General features: G+C 33.6%; 1 protein-coding gene across 2 annotated transcripts; it reads right to left on the reverse strand.

Moving 5' to 3' along the window:
* Positions 1-4,052: 4,052 nt before the first annotated feature.
* Positions 4,053-11,216, reverse strand: LOC111988686 (beta-amyrin synthase). Of its 2 annotated transcripts, none has more exons than XM_024020465.2 (17): positions 11,016-11,216; positions 8,859-9,044; positions 8,615-8,704; positions 8,262-8,459; positions 8,000-8,084; positions 7,642-7,808; positions 7,146-7,337; positions 6,941-7,054; positions 6,729-6,848; positions 6,500-6,622; positions 6,312-6,410; positions 5,540-5,596; positions 5,230-5,420; positions 4,895-5,072; positions 4,594-4,674; positions 4,424-4,507; positions 4,053-4,265 (listed from the first exon to the last, which is right to left on the reverse strand). In XM_024020465.2, exons 1-17 carry the CDS (start codon positions 11,214-11,216, stop codon positions 4,143-4,145), a joined length of 2,289 nt encoding a protein of 762 aa, XP_023876233.1. In that variant the 3' UTR covers positions 4,053-4,142. The 2 variants fall into 2 exon arrangements, with proteins under 2 accessions (XP_023876233.1, XP_065617930.1); XM_065761858.1 differs by having other exon boundaries at positions 5,230-5,404; positions 5,536-5,596.
* Between the last annotated feature and the right edge of the window lie 10,155 nt (positions 11,217-21,371).

A 21,371-nucleotide genomic window follows, 5' to 3' on the forward strand; every position in this document is an offset into this window, starting at 1 on the left:
CATAGATGTCTATAGGGATACGGTGACCCGTGATAAGCTCATCTTTCCTTCAGCTATCATGAGGCTTTTACGCCATTTTGATGTTCGTTTTCCCTCTTCCGATCCCTTTCCTATCATGGGTGCTATAGATGCTGGTACTGTTAAACATAGTGAGGCACAGTTTCGTTCACAACGGTCCAGATCAGCAGCTCCTCCCTCTCCTACAGCTCCATTCACATCTGCTTCCTCTTCTTCTTTGAGCGGTGTGACTCTAGAGGACATCATGATGCAGCTTCAGTGCATGGATGCTCACCTCAACACTCTCAGTGATGAGTTGTGTCAGGTAAACACCCGTGTGGATCGTATTGCACTGATGGCAGGCGGTTATGGTTGGCTTTGTTTTGTCTCTTCCGCCTACTTCAGAGGCTTCTAAGGATGAGGATGATGATGATGGTGCTACTGCTTATGTGAATGAGGATGACAGAGATTCTAGCTCTTCCAATGCTAACGAGATGTCTACTTGACACTCTTACCCTTTGTCACTTGTGACAAAAATGGGGAGTAGTTTTGTTATGAGAGTAGTCATAGTTAAGGGGAGAGTTAGCATAGGAGATTTTTGATAGGGGGAGTGTGCTTATTGAGGGATGTAGTGAGGATTACTTGTATCTTTTTCTTTTCTCAATTTTAGATACATTTATATCTTTTACATGGGTCTTGTGACCGTTATTGACATATATTGTACTTATATTCTTTACATAGTGATGTATGTTTTTTTTTTTTTTTCACCTATCTCTCCATGATAGATGCTGGTACTGTTAAACATAGTGAGGCACAGTTTCGTTCACAACGGTCCAGATCAGCAGCTCCTCCCTCTCCTACAGCTCCATTCACATCTGCTTCCTCTTCTTCTTTGAGCGGTGTGACTCTAGAGGACATCATGATGCAGCTTCAGTGCATGGATGCTCACCTCAACACTCTCAGTGATGAGTTGTGTCAGGTAAACACCCGTGTGGATCGTATTGCACTGATGGCAGGCGGTTATGGTTGGCTTTGTTTTGTCTCTTCCGCCTACTTCAGAGGCTTCTAAGGATGAGGATGATGATGATGGTGCTACTGCTTATGTGAATGAGGATGACAGAGATTCTAGCTCTTCCAATGCTAACGAGATGTCTACTTGACACTCTTACCCTTTGTCACTTGTGACAAAAATGGGGAGTAGTTTTGTTATGAGAGTAGTCATAGTTAAGGGGAGAGTTAGCATAGGAGATTTTTGATAGGGGGAGTGTGCTTATTGAGGGATGTAGTGAGGATTACTTGTATCTTTTTCTTTTCTCAATTTTAGATACATTTATATCTTTTACATGGGTCTTGTGACCGTTATTGACATATATTGTACTTATATTCTTTACATAGTGATGTATGTTTTTTTTTTTTTTTCACCTATCTCTCCATGTGTTGTTTCTTTTTTTTTCTTTATACACATGTTTCTTAATTTTGTATGCAATCTATTATTTCTGTTTCACACAAAGATACCTTGATAAGTTTTGTTTCAAGTGTTTCAGAAATACATGTTGCCAAAGTCTTTCTTGCCATAGATTCTCTTCTTGCAAAGTTTTTCAAGAGTTTGTGTTATGATAAATTTTATTGTATTTAACAAGTGAGTATGAGTTAAGTGATTTATAACTTCTTTCATATGTCCATTTGTTTGTTGTGGTTTTGTCACAGATTTCCAAAGTGGGAGATTGTTAGGACATATGTATTCACTTGTTAGGAACATATGTCACTATTTTATGTAATTAGCTAATCCTTTGAAAAAACGCACTTTACTTGTATTTGGGTAGATCTAGGATGTGTTTGATGCTTTAAGAAACTTTGTTTCAAGATCAAGTGCTAAAGCCATGCAAGTATCTTCGATTACATCCATTCAGATTCTTCACGCGTGTTGGGTTCTCCAACATTCGTATAAACTTCTCTCGTATTTGGCTATCATTTGTCGTTGTCACTTGTCACGTGCCCTTCTCCATTCCTAACTTGTAACTGATATCATCTCATTCGTACACCACATTTTTCTCCGTTAATAATTTTAGAGCACGAAGTCTAACATCCACACACAATCATCGGATTATCTAAAAAATAAAAATGAATTTACTATACTAACTTTAGGAAGAGCAGGAGATTACTACGGCACAAGTGTTTGTAGGATGTGATGAGCAAAAATGGGAGTTTAAGTCTCCAAAAGAGAGTTTTACACACATATTTACTTAGATTAAGTTAAAGTAGAATTTCTATATTATATATATATATATATATAAAGAGCACGAGATTTTATTAAGTGGCACATTCCTTAAATCGCTCTCAAGCTTTCACATCATCAAAATTTGTATTTATATCAAAATCAGAAGGACAAATAGATTTAGTATTATCTTCTTCCTCATTAGCAGATCTGCCATATGGAGAAGAAGGTTTAGCTTTAGCGGAATAGAAAATAGCACTGGTTTGAGATTTATCACTTGAAATTAATTTTAAATCAGTGGGTTTTTCAAAACTCTTTTGTAAAAAATCATTGAGATCTTGATCTCCTTTTGAAATACTTTTAGATCTGACAAAGGAATTTCTTCCTTCATTGATCCTCAAGGGTTGATTGTTTTGAAAATTTATTTTAACAGTACCATCGAGATATTGTTGAATAATTGTGAGGTCTAGCTCATCAAAAACAGGTTTGGCAATAAGGGATTCTTGTTCCAACAACCATTTAGTGGGAAGCTTGACATTTTGCCATTGAATCATTTTTGGAACTTGAACTTTAGCATTAGGAGTTGAACATGTGATTAACATTATTTTACCAGAAGGTTCTCTATGATTTTTAGCACCAGGATTTAACTGAGTATTCAAAAGTCTGTAATAAATACAATAAATCAAAGTAAAAGGTTTACTACCTTCATCCATGTGATAACCAGAGGAAGCAATATTCAAAGTTAAAGCCTTAACAATATTAGGATCATCTAAAGCAAGAGTAAGATCAGGATAACAATTGAAATAAATAGGACCATCATACAAAGAAGTAGTAATCATACCAAGAATGCTATCTTTAAAGTGCTTAAATCTAGCATTTCGTAAACACATGAGAACAGAAGCATTGATACCCTTTCGAGTGACTGGTTTAATAGCAAATTGAACCATACCAATATGCAAGTAACTGAGTTTTTTGGCAATGAAATCATTAATATTTCTTTTAGAAAACACGCAACATTTTTCATGAGTTTTTGAAATAGAAAATATTTGTTCAACAGTTCTTACTTTGTAAACGGGATGAAAAGTAGTTTCAGCCCAACTAGTTTTGTAAATAGTTCTAGTATCAACTTTAGGAATGTTCCATTTTCGAAAATCAGGAAGTTCATTATCTTCAACAGTGCGATCTTCTTCATTTACAATATCAGGAGAACAACCAGTCCTGGAGCTAATAAAGGAGTTGGATCTCCACAACTTATCCATACTATCCTAGGTTCAACACTCAATTATCATGTTTTTCTCACAACCGTTGCATTTCGTAACACATACCCTAAACAACCCTATACCACACACATGCCCTACACACCCTATCTTGGCTCAAACAAGCCTTACAGTTAGGTTTTGGGAATTCACTTTACGTCTAGGGTGGCGCCAATGACGGTAAGAAGGGAACATAACAACGGAGCACCAAAGGTTCAGGTAAGCACAGACAAGAGACAATGACACAACAACACGTGATTATATAAATATATATATATATATATATATATAATCACATGTATCATAAAGTTGAAGTACAATTTTAGAATTCAAACCAAATCAGAATTCATAATTGTAGTCTAATTTTATGCTATCTATCCAATTAATTTTTAAAATTTTTGTGTCGAGTGACTTCCATTCATAATGCTCAATGTGGAAACCAAGATGAATATTTCATCATCACAATTATTAAATGGTTCTGTGTGTAAGTGCGGATTACAAGCTAGTACAATATAATATTGTAGGCCTTATTCCCATTTTATTTAGGTGGCCATTATAAACTTCTATGCAGACATTATTAGTTATAGAAGAAATATAATGTACTAGTGGATAAGACAGAAAACTAAATGGTACATAATTGTAAAAGAATTAAGAACTCGCTATGCCACTCTGAGTTACATAGTTTTGGATGGCAATGGAACATGCTTGCGGTATTCTCCAAGAGCCCACAATGGGAAAACATTTCTATATGCTGAATAGTGCAACATGCAGTTTTTCAAGTAGACTCCTGTGGTTTCCTGCCACAACAAAGTAATTAATGATTAATTTCAAATTATTGGAAGTAAAATTATTAGTCAAGGGAAAAAACAACGTCCCATAATGGAAGAATGATATCTATGTCTTGTCAATGTTCATATTTCTATTTGTTATTTGAAGTTATGTTAAACAAAGACACCTGTTGAGGAAAATCGCCATTTTCCAATTGGGAATTGATTATCAACTTTGCTGCGCGATGAAGAGGTGTCGGGTCTCTTTTAGCCTATTACAAGTAAAATTTTATTCTTAGAATTAATCAAGAAAAGCATACAATAACACGATATATATGTTTTTAAACCATAAACTAACCTGTTTGGCATGAATAAGACCCATCATTGCCCATGCAGTTTGTACCAAATTTGATCGATTTCCTTCAACAGGTATATATATCTATGACCAAGCATAGAGAATTTGTTATTTTAATTTTGATGGAAGAATCTATACAACATCTACAAAATCTCATTTAAAACAAGAATAGATATAAATTTCTTTAAATTGAATCGTTGATCTACAAAAGCTTCATTGAACCAAATTGATGTAAAGAAAGATATTAAATATGAAAAGATAAAGAATTTAGAGGCTTAAAGCAAAATTCATGGTTAAACACTACCTTTTTTGGGCATGAAAGATGACTCTCCGACCAGCCACCATCATCTTTCTGTGTTCTGAGTAAAAAATCAACAGCTTTACGTATAGCAGAACAATTGTTGTAAGTCTTGCCCACCGCAGCTAATGCTCCAAGGGCAAACCATGTACCATACATAAAACAAATTCCCCAATTTCCATACCTACGACAAAGTCTCATCTTGTAATTTATTTGTATTACATCTATATATAAAACTATGATAACAATAATAGTAAACAAATGTTTCAAATTCATCATGTAATTAATCTAACCATATTAACAATAACAATGATTTCTAGTAAACTAGTACATGAACATACCAAGAACCATCGAGCATTTGTATGTCTAAAATGTATCCAACTGCTTTTTGAATGGAATTCTTAATCTCTTCTTTCCTATGTTCAGGGTGCAACTTCTTAAACAAAAGTAAAGCTTGGATTGCTGATGCAGTGCACTCAACATACTCATGCTCAACGACAATACTCTCAAAGAATTCTGTGGGATTAAACAACTAAAAGGGGAAAAAAATTAATAAATTTTCCACTGATATATGATAATTAAGAGTGAATATATCTGCATAAATATTCAAATGAACATTTCAACGACACTTCAATATGTTAAGGTACTAACTTCCAACCAATCTTGAGCTCCCGCGGGCTCCCAAGCAGAGAAACCTCCATTCTTACTCTGCGTTATTGACATGAGAGTAATGATTTAATATGGAAAGAAACAAGCCGCCCGAAAAAGGCAAAAAAAAAAAAAAAAACATTAACAAAGTTGTTTCGGAATTAGTTCATTTTTTTAAATTCAAAATTAAATTTGTTATTTGACATTTATGATAATTTTTTTAAATAAAGTTACCTTTCATTAATGAAGATATATTTAAACCACACAAAAGTCCTGTTGAAAGAGGGGAATCCTCTTTTATATATATATATATATATCAATAGTAAATACTGAAATTTGTGTACAATTTTGATTTTTTGAGAAGAATATTCTTAGATAACAAATCTCTCTAGATTTGAACTAGTAATTTTCAGCATTTTTAGATCCACCTATAACAACGGTAGCTTGTATTACCTATTCATGCTTACACATGTAAAATAAGCAAACATAAAAATACATCACTATGTTAGACTAATGATTAGATGATTAGTTCACCAATTCATAATTGTTTAAACTTTTAGGACAATTGATAATTTATAATGATATAATAGCAATTAATCTATAACTCATGTTAATCTAAAAAGTTAAAAGCTTTGGTTGATACTTTTTAAATCTAGGTCAATTCATGAGGGAAATGTGTTAACAATAATGGTTAAATCAATTAAATTCTCTTCCTAAGGGCATATGTTTTTGCTACAAGTGGTAATTTATCCTGCTTGGGAAAGTTAATCCTCACCTGTAAATAAAGTAGGATATTTACGGCATCAAACAAGCACTCAGGCTCCATTTTCTCACCAACAACTTCAGGTGGCATCATTGAAAAAAGCAAGCAGCACTGTGAAGTATAGGAGAATTTGGTCACTCGATAATTATGGACAAGGAAAAACAATAGAATCTGAGAAAGTATCAAACAGAGTTATTTACCTTCAAACATTCTGCAGTGCAATCAGAAACTTGTATTCCTTGATCTTGATCGGAGAAAGCCCACGATCCTTTAGAAATGTGACGAAGCATTTTTCTAAAGTCTCCAAAAGGATTGTCTCTAACCTTTACTTTGTTTAAGGGGAACACAGTAACTCCAAATGAAATTTTGACAATGACTTTCCTAAGCAGAAAATGTTGACTTTTATGATTTAAGAATAGAAAGTCAAACCTGGGATTTTTTAATGAAGTCATGCCCTTTAGCCAATACTGGTCCAATTTCATTTGTGAGATCACTAGCTAGAAGAGCTTGAATACTAAAACCCGTATCCCATGATTGACTACCAAAACTCTACACACAAATTGCATAAATTAAAGTCAGCAGTTCATGCAAATGGATAGGTGTAAAGTTCTACAATTGTTTTGCATAACATGTGTACTAACATGCGCCTTGATTCCATCTTCAGCAACCCATATGAATTCTTTCACCCTAGCAAGATGTTTCTTAAAAGAATCCCCATCTGGATCTTCAACCCAACAAGCAAGCGTACACAACGCCTGTTCAATGCAAATGGCATTAGGAGCAATATTATATAGCCTAGATTAACCACATCTATGGCTTTTCTAGAGCACTATAGAATCACATTACCTTTTCCACAACCCCAGCGGTAATGTATCTACTGGCTTCATCTCCATAGTGAATAAGCTTCATTGTTACTTGAAGAGCTTTTTTTCTGACCAATTGATTTAAAGGCCAACGAGTGAGAAGAGGCTCATTTAATATGTATAGGCTATCCCAAAGTAGATCTTGTATCCAAGGATGCGGATAGTGGATATCCTCCTGTAGTAATTGATCTCAATAGTCAATGCATCAAAAGATGTATTTAAAAGATTATATGGTATATTTCATTCCAAAATTACCAACCATGAAGGTTATTGGAATATTGACATGTGAGTGACATAGTTAGCTAAATATTAAAGTTATAGAATTGATATTAATGACAAGAATGAATGGTTAATGTGACATAATTGGGTCCAAACTTGCAAGCTTCAACTTTTGAGTCATGTTATGTCTTTATATATTATATTAACCCTTCAATTGGTGTCTCCTTATTGTGTTATCTCCTTATCAAAGGTAAACTCACCTTTGCGCATTGATGACGTGCTTTGGTCCAATTAACTTCACTGTAAGGTTGAATGTAAAGTTCCTCCCTTAATTGAAGAATAAGAGGTGTGATTGGCCCAACAAACCTTTTCCCATATAAGTATGAAAAAGGCAAGTACACCACCCGACAATAGATCCACATTTTGGCTGCATTTTAGGCACCACAAAATAGATAAGTTATAATTAGAATTTGGTGACAAAGGCATCAAACAAATGTACTAACTCTATTTCAACATTGACTTAATTGAATTTAGAAAAGTTTGACATGCGATAATGATTTAAAATACACAAGAACTCTAAGAACTTTTAATGAAGAAGTAAGCATATATTGTATAAACCTGGATACATGGGAAGAAATGAAGGAAGAAGCCAAAATTCCGGAGGCATTGGGTTGCTTCCAGCCCATTCAAACACACCTAGTATCTACAGTTTACAGGATATTGTATACTAGTGTTAATTATCAACAAAAAGTCATCATGCATGGTGAATACTTGAAACCAAATTGTGAAAGAAATATGATTATATTTTAATTTAAAATATAAATTATTTTGAGTATTTAACTCTAATTTGATGTTAATCTCCACAAATAAATAGTCATACCGAAAGCCAGGACTTTCCCCAAGAAGATATGTGTGTTGCACCACCACGATCAAGGATCCATTTTCTTGCTCTTGTACAAGCATTGTCTTGACCACCATCAGGTCCTTCCCCAAGTATTCGCATACAGATGTAGCTGAGAATTGTGCAAAACATGATGCTGTGGCCTCCTATGTAAAATCCCCATCCACCATCTTCATTCTAAAATGTGATAAAGTTATAGCATAAATATTATACATGATGTTTGAAGTTTAAACTAAAAACAAGAAAAATAAAATAAAATAAAAGTGACAAATTTTGCAAAATCTCTATTCTTATTGATTCAATTAATATTTTAAACTTTCAAGAATATATACCTGATGATTGTATATGTAACGAAGAATTTCTTTTTTATACTCAGCTGGGAAGACAGTATTAAGATGTCCTGTAATGTAAAAACATAATACCTGCAGTTTTTGGATCAAATACAAGAAAAATAGTAGTTATATCGAGTTGATAGCCAAAATAGTTCACTGGCAAGGATGTTATCTGTGAACAATTTCATTGTTCACAGTCACTTATTAATATTGAAAAATTAATAATGATAATGATGCAACTCACAAGAGGAGGAAGGAAAAACAAGGGGCCAGCATTTTCAGCAGGCCAATGGCCATGACAAGACTGCAAGGCTGCATAGAAGTGGACAGCCCTCCTCAATGCACTTGTGGCCTTTTCATGTGTGATTTCCTCTCCATCCTCAATCTTAATTGGGGGAATTGTTTGTTTGAAGTTTTTCTCCCTCAAAAACTACAATCATTTCAATAATTCTTACGACATTAGCAAAAAAAATTCCTAAGGCATTAGAACTTAAAAATACATGTGTGAACATTAGCATCACCTACGAATACCATAGAATTTCATTTCATAAAATAAACAACCAAAACAACATTTATAAATTTGGGCACTATATTATACTAGAATTTTAGTTTGATGAACATTGATCAATAATATCTATAAACTAATCCAAATGGGTAACAAAAGATATTGAGAGTTGTGGTTGTTGTTGGCTTTTTCTTTTTATTTTTTTGGTGTAAATACAATCCAATGATAGTTGTTACTAGTTAGAATTGAGAATCAATTTTCTATATATATGCAAGCATAAGTGTATTGTACAAGTAACAAGCTGTACAAGTAAAGTACATTGGACCTAGAGTCCATTGGGCTTGCACCATAAGTAAAGATAAGAAACCTTATGTAATCTTGACAAGTGAGAAAATTTAGCTGAAATACCATGTTAAAATTGATAATCAAAATTTAGCTGTAAGAGTATTTTACAAGTAATATGTATGTAGTTTAAGTAAAGTTCATTGTGCCTATAGCCCGTTGGGCTTCTACACCACCAAAAACAAATCTCAAATCCAATTAACCATTTGAATTCGATCTTCTATTTCTAGCGTTTGGTTGTTAAAAATTTTTCTTTATCATTTTAGGTTCTTTAAAATTTTTTTAAGTATAATTATACTTTAACTAAAATAAACAGATCAACAAAATGCACATGTACTAATTATACATATATATGTCCATGCAATGCAAAGATAATGTTGGCTGTATGGTTATTGGTGAAAGAGTGATTATAGCGATATAATAAATTTTACTATATAGTTTTACAAACGGACATATCTATTTTTTAAAATTTTAAAAAATTATTTATTAGATTATTGAAGCAATATCAATTGCATTCATTATTATTTCATCTGTTTGCAGACTTTTTGAAATAAAATTCATAATAGAACTTGATGTAACATAGGCCAAGGTTACAAAATCAAGTCAACCACGTTAGTTACTAACTAACCATCAACAAAAGTATGAATAATAATTAAAAAAATAGAAAGATATATTACTAAGGGGTAATTACACTCCTCTACTTTGATGTTTGGAGAAATGACGCATCATCCCAAACTTCAAGGGACAAAACATTTCCCCCCCCCCCCCCCTCTCCCCCTCCCCTTGACATTCGATTGATTAAACTTTGTTAAATTAATATTAAAACTATTGTGTACTAACTTACCATTTGCTTAAGGATAAGTTTTGAAAATTATTTTATTTCATAACTAAAGTTCATAATTAATTTTTTCTTTTTTTAAAAATTATGTAGAGATTTTTCATTGCAAGTATTTTGGTGCTTGAAAAATTTTGCATTTTATTCTAAATTTATCAGTTTTATTTTTTTCTAAAAATGGCTAAATTTTTTTTAAAGAGATTCTTATAAAAATTTAGGATATTTCATTATTCATATAACAAAAAGAGGGGGGGGGGGGGGGGGAGGGTTGGGAGTAGTGTTAATTTCTTTAAACTTCAAGTGAGGGGATTGTAATCACCCCTATTACTAATAACCTATATATGTCGATAAATTGGATGGGTTTGATTTTGATCCAATCATATATGAGTAAGAAACTTATCATACTAAAGCGAGTTGTTGTATCTATAACCCTGGCCTGAATTTTGATTGGTTAGCTCAACTCAATATAACTCATATTCTTTTTTATTACAAAAATAGACTTTTAACAAACTTTCTAACCTCTCTTTGTTCGAATTTCTTTCAATTTAAATAAAATAAAAAGAAAAGTACTCAATGAGTTTAATGATACATAAATCCTTAAGTCTGTAGTTTGGTAATTAATTCTAATAATTTACTAGTCAAATAATTTCACAAAAATAATAAATAAATAAAATACCTTTGCATGGTATACATGAAATAAAAATATAAAGTTAAGGTACCTGCATTCGCCAGAGAAGATCACTGCAAGCCGGGAATTGACGTCGATTTTTGTGGAAATTTTGACGAGCCTCTTCAACCTCAGCTCTCTCTTCTGGTGTGCCAGCCTCCGGGTCAAACTCCCATGTTTGTCTTCCCGCAAAGTTATTTGTACTAAAAAGGTAAGGGTCATTTTTGCCCTGTCCTATCTTCAGCTTCCACATTCTTTCTTAGTTAATTTGAATCTGCATGTGCAAAGCTCTATTATAGTGATGAAAATGACACCACTCTCTTCTCTTCTCTTTTGCTTGTAACTATTAGAGTCTGTGATAGTGAATAATCATGTATATATATAGATACAATGAACATCATTTCAGCAAAGAAGATTAGAGTCTGTGAAAGACAAACAACATGCAAAAAAGATCTAGAAATTGACCATTTAGATGATGTATGCCAGAAAACACTTATGTGATCCCATATATTTCACTGTAAACATGTTAGAATATGAGAGAGAGAGAGAGCTACCTTTATGAAATATATGGTACTCAAAACCTGTAGTAGTGTTGTGTTAAGAACTTCCTACCAATATAGATTTGGCTATGGAGAGGAACAAATGGAGATATGTGGGTTTGCAAGGCCTTAAACTTGAGAATAATTTTTGATCTTCAACAGGCTGAAACTCGCCTTATATAGAAAAATCTACACTAGGTATTATAGAGTGCCCTAGTGACAAAGGTTTATTACTCTATATTCAAGACTGTAACCTATAACCAATGCTTGAGTGAGCACTTGTCCTCAAGCATTGATTCCTCAGCAAGTACCATGGTCCACGACTGAACCGTACCCCTTAGCCTTTGAGAGAGAGAGAGAGATGGGATACCTAGCTAATTGATTGTGGGATGCAAATTTTTATAAAGAAATTACAATAACTTTTGTTAAGGGCTTCCCACCAAAGTTAGAATATGGCTACGAAGTGAACATAAATGAAAGGTATGGGTAGTTTTGTGATTTTCAATAGGCTCAACAGTCAAATACAAAAGATACACTTACTTTGAGTTAAACAATATATATGTTTCCAGGAGGAAAATGTTGGGACCTAGTCATCATAGCAACAAAAGTGACAAACATGAACAAATTTAATAACATTAGTATTCTTAACAACAAATTTAGTCTCAGATTTTGGTTTTTGTTTTAACAAATAACAATTTGATCTAATGTAATCAACAACACAACAAAGATGACAAATAGGCACAAAAACAGATTTTTTATGCACTATTGCTGAATATGTCTCTCTTTGTTTGTTTTTTTTTCCTCAAAAACTGAACTATCCTCTCTCTCACTCTCTAGGACTTTACATAGTATGTTATAATTGTTAGGTGCCCACATCACACAAATCAGCACACGTCCAACCCTTGACCCTCTTTTATTTCTTGAGCTTTTTCTTTCTTAACCTAGGACTTCTATTTATTTTTTATTTTTAATGAATTTCTTAAGCTAGGACTTTTTCTTAACTTAGGAGTTAGGACACCCACAAAGCAGCTCACAAATGTTGATAAATGTAGCCGACTTTGTACATAATCTCTATTATTATTATGCACAAGCGGCTCTACTTGTATGTGCGGGTGGTCCTCACACATCTTCATAAATGTAGCCACCTTTGTACATAATCTCTATTATTATTATGCACAGGCGGCTCTACTTGTATGTGAGGGACCACGCTTACTTGTCAAAAAGAAAATTATATATGAAAAAAAAATTATATAAAAAATTATTTTAAATTAATAATGGCTTGAAAATATTGTATATATATATATATACTTTAAAAGTATATATTATTTACTAAATTAACCTTTTACTTTAGACTCATAAGAATTTGAGTTCAATAAATATAAGAGTAATGCTACATCTATAACATTTTCAAAATAAATTTTATATGGTAAATTATTAGTAATTCTAATTCGAGTTCAATATTGACATGTTTAACCCACCAATAACAGGCTAACAACTTATTGCATAAGATTTGTTATGAAATTATTGTGGTCATTTTATTATTCTCATATCAGCATTTTCAATTTGCACTTTATCTTTTATCAGTTTTTTTTTTCTTATTCTCTTTGTTAATACAAAAAATTGTAATATTTTATGTATTTGCGTATTTTTTTTTGTGATATTGATGTATTCAAATTCTTTCTTTATTAAATTTTGTATAATTTAAATTTCTTAGTGACTACCTTAAGCAAATTCCTAAAGCCGCCATTGTTATTATGTACAAAAGTCGGCTGGAGATAAAAGAAAAGACTGAAGAAATAAAAAGGACGCCATTCAGCCATTTGGGTAAAGTTACTATTAGGGGCCTAGCCAACTACCTCATTTAACGAGGTCTTTTATCAAGTGTGGGCTGGACCCAATATATCATTTGTGTGAAAATCTATATAATTCAATTTCTCTACACACCAATTGACAACTATAGGTGCCTTTTGCGTTGATGGGCTAAGGCCCATTTTGCTGTGGGTGGGAGAGTTGGACCTGCCCACTATTCTAGTAGGACCTTGCTAAAGGGCCAGTTTTTGCACAAACCCAACATCCAAAATAAAAACAACAAGCACTAACAAATACATGTGTATTAGTCCACAAATATCAGTACACATTTATAAATTTAAGAGCAAATATCTTATAGAGGAAGGTTAGTTAGGGAAGCAATTAGCATAACCAATACAACAGAATGCAAAATGATATAGTAGAATGTAAAATGATGAGTTTTTTCGCAAGAAGTGAACTAAAGAGAACCTAAATCCCAACTTGGACAACCTTGCTATTGGGTTAAGCCATTAACGCTTCATTTGTTTCAATGTAAAATAATTTCAAATGTAAAATATTTTACATGTAAGACATTTTACTATAAAATATTTTACAGAAACCATTTTCAAGTGTTTGGAATAACAAAACACATGAAAATGCAAACCATCACCAGACACCCCCAAATAAGCAAAAGCCACCACCAACTACCTCCACCACTAAATGAGCATAAACCATTAAACCACGCCCAAAAAACCAAATCAAGAAGAGAGAAAAAAGACAGCCACCACCGAAAAATCTGACCATTAAACCATAAGTCTGATCATAAACCACCAGCAATCCACAATATATGAGTATTAAACCATTTTTTCTTTTTAATTTTCCTCCTCCACACGTTTTTCTCTCCAAAGGTGTAGTCATTGATGGGCCACACAATAAGAGTATATCTCAAAAAGAGAGCATTATATGCCATGTGTCTATCATGCAATTACTTAAGCTGAAGGTCCTTTAATGGTAGTCATGCTCCACTCATTTTTAGTCCTAAATATAGCCAAAAAGTCTCTTGAAAGGTCTCCTATTAAATCTCTCTCTCTCTGTTCTTTAGATCTAAACAAACACACACAAAAAATCCAATCTCTTGTAGATCTCTATCACTCTCACAAAGTTTTCACATCAACCATTGTTACCATATGAAGTTTAACTTCAAGTCATAGCATCAGTAGATGAAGTTTAGCATCAATGGCTGAATTTTTCTCTCAAGCATGGTGAAGGAACTACGTTCTATGTGAAGTTTAGTACCAATACGAATGTCTTCCCTGGAGTTGAGCATGAGTGATGAGGAGTTAGTGATGGGTAGTGCCGGTGGAGCCTGGAGCTGGCTCGTGGTGTCGATTAGAACTTGCTAGTGGTAGGATAGAGGGATCAAAGGTGGCTAGGTAACCTGGGTTATGGAGATAAATCTGAGAGGGAGAGAGAGCGTGAGAGGGAGAAAGCGTGAATGTTATTAGGCAAGACAAGAGAGAGAGAGAGAGAGAAAGAACTTTACCAAAATTTCAAGTGTAAAATATTTGGGCGCAGCTTATGTCTAGTGATAAGTGCACTGGACATGTTGCGATTGTGACACGTATCCAAAAATGGACACGTGTCACAATTGATGCAGCTTTAGAGCACTGGAGCATTGGACATAAGCCGCATCCAAAATATTTTACACAAATTTGCCTAGGTTGATTTGGTTGACTGAAATTATTTTACTTTTTACCAAATATTTTACTGCAAAACAAATATTGTAAAATGTGAAAATATTTTCCTAAAAATATTTTACATTGAAACAAATGGAGCGTAAATAACCTTATTTACCAAAGTTTAAAATATTTACATGTACAACTCTTAATAAATAAGGTTATTTAAGGGTCTCTTGACCAAGATTTTCTTAAAAAAAAAAAAAAACCACAATCATGCACAAAAACCACATACTACAATCAAATATATCAAAAATCCAATATATACAACCAAATACATCAAAAGTTCAATGTACTATAACCAAATACAAATATAGAAGATAAATCCATTTATCTAAAGAACTGAATTAACCGTTTTCTAAGCCACAATTCACCACCCTCATTATAAACACATGATATTGCCCCACGTGCTTAGGTTCGAACAGTCACATCATGGTCTGAAGTAAAATTAGAAAGAAGAGGTTCTAAACCATTTGATTCCATGACTAGTTGTTGAATACAAGGATTGGTCTGGACAATGGTTGTTACAACTTCTGCAGCCTTTGCACGAATATTTGAGTGGGAGTTTCTCAGGTAACCAAGGAGAGGAACCAAACCACCAATTGATGAAGATCTATAGCATACGCATTAACAGCCAAAACATGAGGCGTACTCTTGACACAACTAAAAATAAAGGATAGGAAAAGTGTGCACAAGAAGTATATACAAATAACTAGTTACACAAAAAACCAACCCTTCAAATTCTCTTTAACTCAACTAAATCAGTAGTAAGACTATAAGACAAAGGAACGAGGGGACTTAAAAAAAAAATCTGGCTGATTTTTCAGGTGTAATCTCTGGAGTTTTCTATTTTTTATTTATTTTTATTATTATTAGAAAAATAGCTAATTAACCTAAAACAGAAGGAAACCCAAAAAAAAAAAAAAAAAAAACCTTTATTACAGGGCATCAGTGACTTACTTAGAGCCTGAGCAGCAGTTAATATCTTACGATAATCCTTGTGTTCAACAGCCTCTTCACAAAGTCAATTGCATCAGGAGACAAGGATGGCCAAGGGGCTTCATCAAAGCTTGGATCTGCCTTGAGGACAGCTTGGAAGATGCCAGATTCTGTCTGGGCCCAAAAATGCCGGCTTCCACATAAAAGAATATAAGCATTAACACCAATTCTCCACATATGATCTATGTATAACTTCAGGAGCCACATAATGGGCACTTCCTACGATATCATTCAACCTCCCATCTATAGAAACTTCTCATTATTAGACCATAACTCTGCTTTTTTAAAGTAATCAGAGAGACAAATCTCTGGTAGTAGTCCTGACCTGGCTTTACATAGTGAGAGTCCAAAATCAATGGCCTTGAGCGGGGAATTTTCATCATTGGAAGTGAAGAAAATTCTGAAGCAGAAAAACGCGCATTCAGAAAAGACGATGTAGAATAATTTGCGTCTATAAATATATTCTGTTGAAAATATTCATCTCAAAAGATAGATGATAAATAGTTGACAGACTGGTGATATAATATAAACAACCACAGAATCAGTATCTAAGAGATCACGAATGTGGTCAGAAAATGCTATATAACAGGCAAATATGGCATATCTTTTTCCCACTTTATGGTATACAAGAAAATATTTAGAAAGAATATGAATACCTTGAAAGTATCCTATCAAACAGTTCACCTCCATTGCATAACCTGAAGAATGCAACATATTAAAGAGGGTGAGCTCAAAATTTTATAGGATGTAGCTTTCATGAAGACAATTTAGAAAATTAAAAACAAATATTGAACTCCAATCAGGCTATCACTGTTTTGGGAATAAATAATACTGTAACAGACAGAAAATGTATAACAAGAAAGGCAAGAGGACAACACATTGATAAGCTTGCATCCCTAGAAATCCTGGTATATCAGATGAATATCATACAACACAAGGGCCAAACCTTTTTCCAAGTATCAGACTATTCAACTAGTCCATTTTTATTCTCGTATATGGATGACTGAGCCATGTCAAATCCATTTGATATTACAAGCAACATGGTAAAACTGGCATCAATATCCCAATAATTTATATGGCGACCAGAAGCACGTTTAGAAGTGTGAATTATTTACATAGAAGTGACATCTATGTAAGATTGACACATGTACATATTTGCAATCTAATTCTCATTACCAAAAAAAAATTCATTCAAGTTCTACTTTGGCAATTATAGACCACATATATCTTTTTATTTTATCTTAGCCAAAAGACCAAGAAAGGTACTGTGAGTTCATACAACAAAAAAAAAAAGACAAATTCTTGATATAGAAATTAATATGATACTTAGGAAAATTAATATGATCAATCATTGTATATTGCAAAGCACAATTATGATCCACTATGAACTCCACTACAAACACTTGAGTCTAATCTTCTGTACCACTTTATGTTCTACCAATTACTACTTGCCCTGTTTTCATTTTATTTTCCTTATAGAATAACTGAAATTTAAAATGGAAAGTAAAATGAAAACATGACAAGTAGTGATTGGTGGAATATAAAATGTTACACAAAAAGTAGTACAGAAGATTTGGACTCCAAACACTTACTGTGTACAATAAATTAAGGAAGATAACTTATGACTTCCAAATTGGCACTGCAACTTACCACTAGACCAGCCTATATATGACATCTCTATTCACCGTAATTCAACAAAATTTAGTTGAAAGCCTTTCTTCTAAGAAGCCTTCTTACAGCGTAAATCATGTGAAAACAGAGATTAACATCTAATGAATTATAAATCTTCCAAATTCCTGCATACCTCTAGAGCCACTGATTGCAAACTACCTACCATCCAAAAACTCATTAGCATATTTACCCATTCATACTCCAACAAGACCAAGGTGGGACAAAAATTATAGATTATTGCAGCACAAGTCAAACTCTGCTCACCAAAGAGTCTTCAATAATCAAAAGAAGATACTGTAAGTCTGTAACTTACAAAAGGACTCACCTGAGTTTCTCCACTGGAAGACAGCCCAGATCAATGTTGCATACAGGACAGCAATCCATCTCCTCATCTAAGATCTTCTCATATATGCACTTCTTGCAAACTGGTTTCTGGTTTGAAATTATAGTAAGTGTCAGAAATGGTTGTAGAAAGAGCCAAAAACATTCCAGGAGATAAAAATTTTAGCATTTAAGTTTTTCAAAATTTGTTTTCAACTCTGTGACAAAGTATAGTGTTGAATTTAATCTTACACATATTAGGTAAGTGAAGAAGAAAAAATAAATAGTACTTCAACACTGTGAAGCCAACCATAATAGAAAGACCATGTTGAGATGAGCATTTTTTTATTTTAAAATTTTTCTTAAGTAGAGATAAGCTTATCCTACTCAACTTCTCAATAGCTACATCGGCTAGCCTACTTGACTTCTCACTGCCGGTTGATGGCATCGTAGATCGAATCTAATTGGAAGTGAGAGAGGAGTCAACTCGATCAATCAGATGTGGGAAACAGCCTTTAACCTGGATAAACCTTTTCAGTGCAATACCACACCACAAAGTCCTGGGCAAGCTCGAAGAGAAGCCAAGAATAGAGGTAACCGTTCAGGTTGCCTAGCATTGAAACAAACGAATTTTGGGCCAATGCTTTTATTATGCTCCATCTATAGCAAAAACAAAGGGCCCTCAAGCCAAGCCTATGGAGCAGCTTCACCTTCTGTCCTCCCTAGGCACATCACAGTTCATTACCAACCTAGTCCGGCTGTTTCCCACATCTGATTGCTCGAGTTGACTCCTCTCTCACTTCCAATTAGATTCGATCTACGATGCCATCAACCGGCAGTGAGAAGTCAAGTAGGCTAGCCGATGTAGCTATTGAGAAGTTGAGTAGGATAAGCTTATCTCTACTTAAGAAAAATTTTAAAATAAAAAAATGCTCATCTCAACATGGTCTTTCTATTATGGTTGGCTTCACAGTGTTGAAGTACTATTTATTTTTTCTTCTTCACTTACCTAATATGTGTAAGATTAAATTCAACACTATACTTTGTCACAGAGTTGAAAACAAATTTTGAAAAACTTAAATGCTAAAATTTTTATCTCCTGGAATGTTTTTGGCTCTTTCTACAACCATTTCTGACACTTACTATAATTTCAAACCAGAAACCAGTTTGCAAGAAGTGCATATATGAGAAGATCTTAGATGAGGAGATGGATTGCTGTCCTGTATGCAACATTGATCTGGGCTGTCTTCCAGTGGAGAAACTCAGGTGAGTCCTTTTGTAAGTTACAGACTTACAGTATCTTCTTTTGATTATTGAAGACTCTTTGGTGAGCAGAGTTTGACTTGTGCTGCAATAATCTATAATTTTTGTCCCACCTTGGTCTTGTTGGAGTATGAATGGGTAAATATGCTAATGAGTTTTTGGATGGTAGGTAGTTTGCAATCAGTGGCTCTAGAGGTATGCAGGAATTTGGAAGATTTATAATTCATTAGATGTTAATCTCTGTTTTCACATGATTTACGCTGTAAGAAGGCTTCTTAGAAGAAAGGCTTTCAACTAAATTTTGTTGAATTACGGTGAATAGAGATGTCATATATAGGCTGGTCTAGTGGTAAGTTGCAGTGCCAATTTGGAAGTCATAAGTTATCTTCCTTAATTTATTGTACACAGTAAGTGTTTGGAGTCCAAATCTTCTGTACTACTTTTTGTGTAACATTTTATATTCCACCAATCACTACTTGTCATGTTTTCATTTTACTTTCCATTTTAAATTTCAGTTATTCTATAAGGAAAATAAAATGAAAACAGGGCAAGTAGTAATTGGTAGAACATAAAGTGGTACAGAAGATTAGACTCAAGTGTTTGTAGTGGAGTTCATAGTGGATCATAATTGTGCTTTGCAATATACAATGATTGATCATATTAATTTTCCTAAGTATCATATTAATTTCTATATCAAGAATTTGTCTTTTTTTTTTTGTTGTATGAACTCACAGTACCTTTCTTGGTCTTTTGGCTAAGATAAAATAAAAAGATATATGTGGTCTATAATTGCCAAAGTAGAACTTGAATGAATTTTTTTTTGGTAATGAGAATTAGATTGCAAATATGTACATGTGTCAATCTTACATAGATGTCACTTCTATGTAAATAATTCACACTTCTAAACGTGCTTCTGGTCGCCATATAAATTATTGGGATATTGATGCCAGTTTTACCATGTTGCTTGTAATATCAAATGGATTTGACATGGCTCAGTCATCCATATACGAGAATAAAAATGGACTAGTTGAATAGTCTGATACTTGGAAAAAGGTTTGGCCCTTGTGTTGTATGATATTCATCTGATATACCAGGATTTCTAGGGATGCAAGCTTATCAATGTGTTGTCCTCTTGCCTTTCTTGTTATACATTTTCTGTCTGTTACAGTATTATTTATTCCCAAAACAGTGATAGCCTGATTGGAGTTCAATATTTGTTTTTAATTTTCTAAATTGTCTTCATGAAAGCTACATCCTATAAAATTTTGAGCTCACCCTCTTTAATATGTTGCATTCTTCAGGTTATGCAATGGAGGTGAACTGTTTGATAGGATACTTTCAAGGTATTCATATTCTTTCTAAATATTTTCTTGTATACCATAAAGTGGGAAAAAGATATGCCATATTTGCCTGTTATATAGCATTTTCTGACCACATTCGTGATCTCTTAGATACTGATTCTGTGGTTGTTTATATTATATCACCAGTCTGTCAACTATTTATCATCTATCTTTTGAGATGAATATTTTCAACAGAATATATTTATAGACGCAAATTATTCTACATCGTCTTTTCTGAATGCGCGTTTTTCTGCTTCAGAATTTTCTTCACTTCCAATGATGAAAATTCCCCGCTCAAGGCCATTGATTTTGGACTCTCACTATGTAAAGCCAGGTCAGGACTACTACCAGAGATTTGTCTCTCTGATTACTTTAAAAAAGCAGAGTTATGGTCTAATAATGAGAAGTTTCTATAGATGGGAGGTTGAATGATATCGTAGGAAGTGCCCATTATGTGGCTCCTGAAGTTATACATAGATCATATGTGGAGAATTGGTGTTAATGCTTATATTCTTTTATGTGGAAGCCGGCATTTTTGGGCCCAGACAGAATCTGGCATCTTCCAAGCTGTCCTCAAGGCAGATCCAAGCTTTGATGAAGCCCCTTGGCCATCCTTGTCTCCTGATGCAATTGACTTTGTGAAGAGGCTGTTGAACACAAGGATTATCGTAAGATATTAACTGCTGCTCAGGCTCTAAGTAAGTCACTGATGCCCTGTAATAAAGGTTTTTTTTTTTTTTTTTTTTGGGTT

Source organism: Quercus suber, unplaced genomic scaffold, assembly GCF_002906115.3.
Source record: "Quercus suber isolate HL8 unplaced genomic scaffold, Cork oak 2.0 scaffold_432, whole genome shotgun sequence".
NCBI classification, from domain to species: Eukaryota; Viridiplantae; Streptophyta; class Magnoliopsida; order Fagales; family Fagaceae; genus Quercus; species Quercus suber.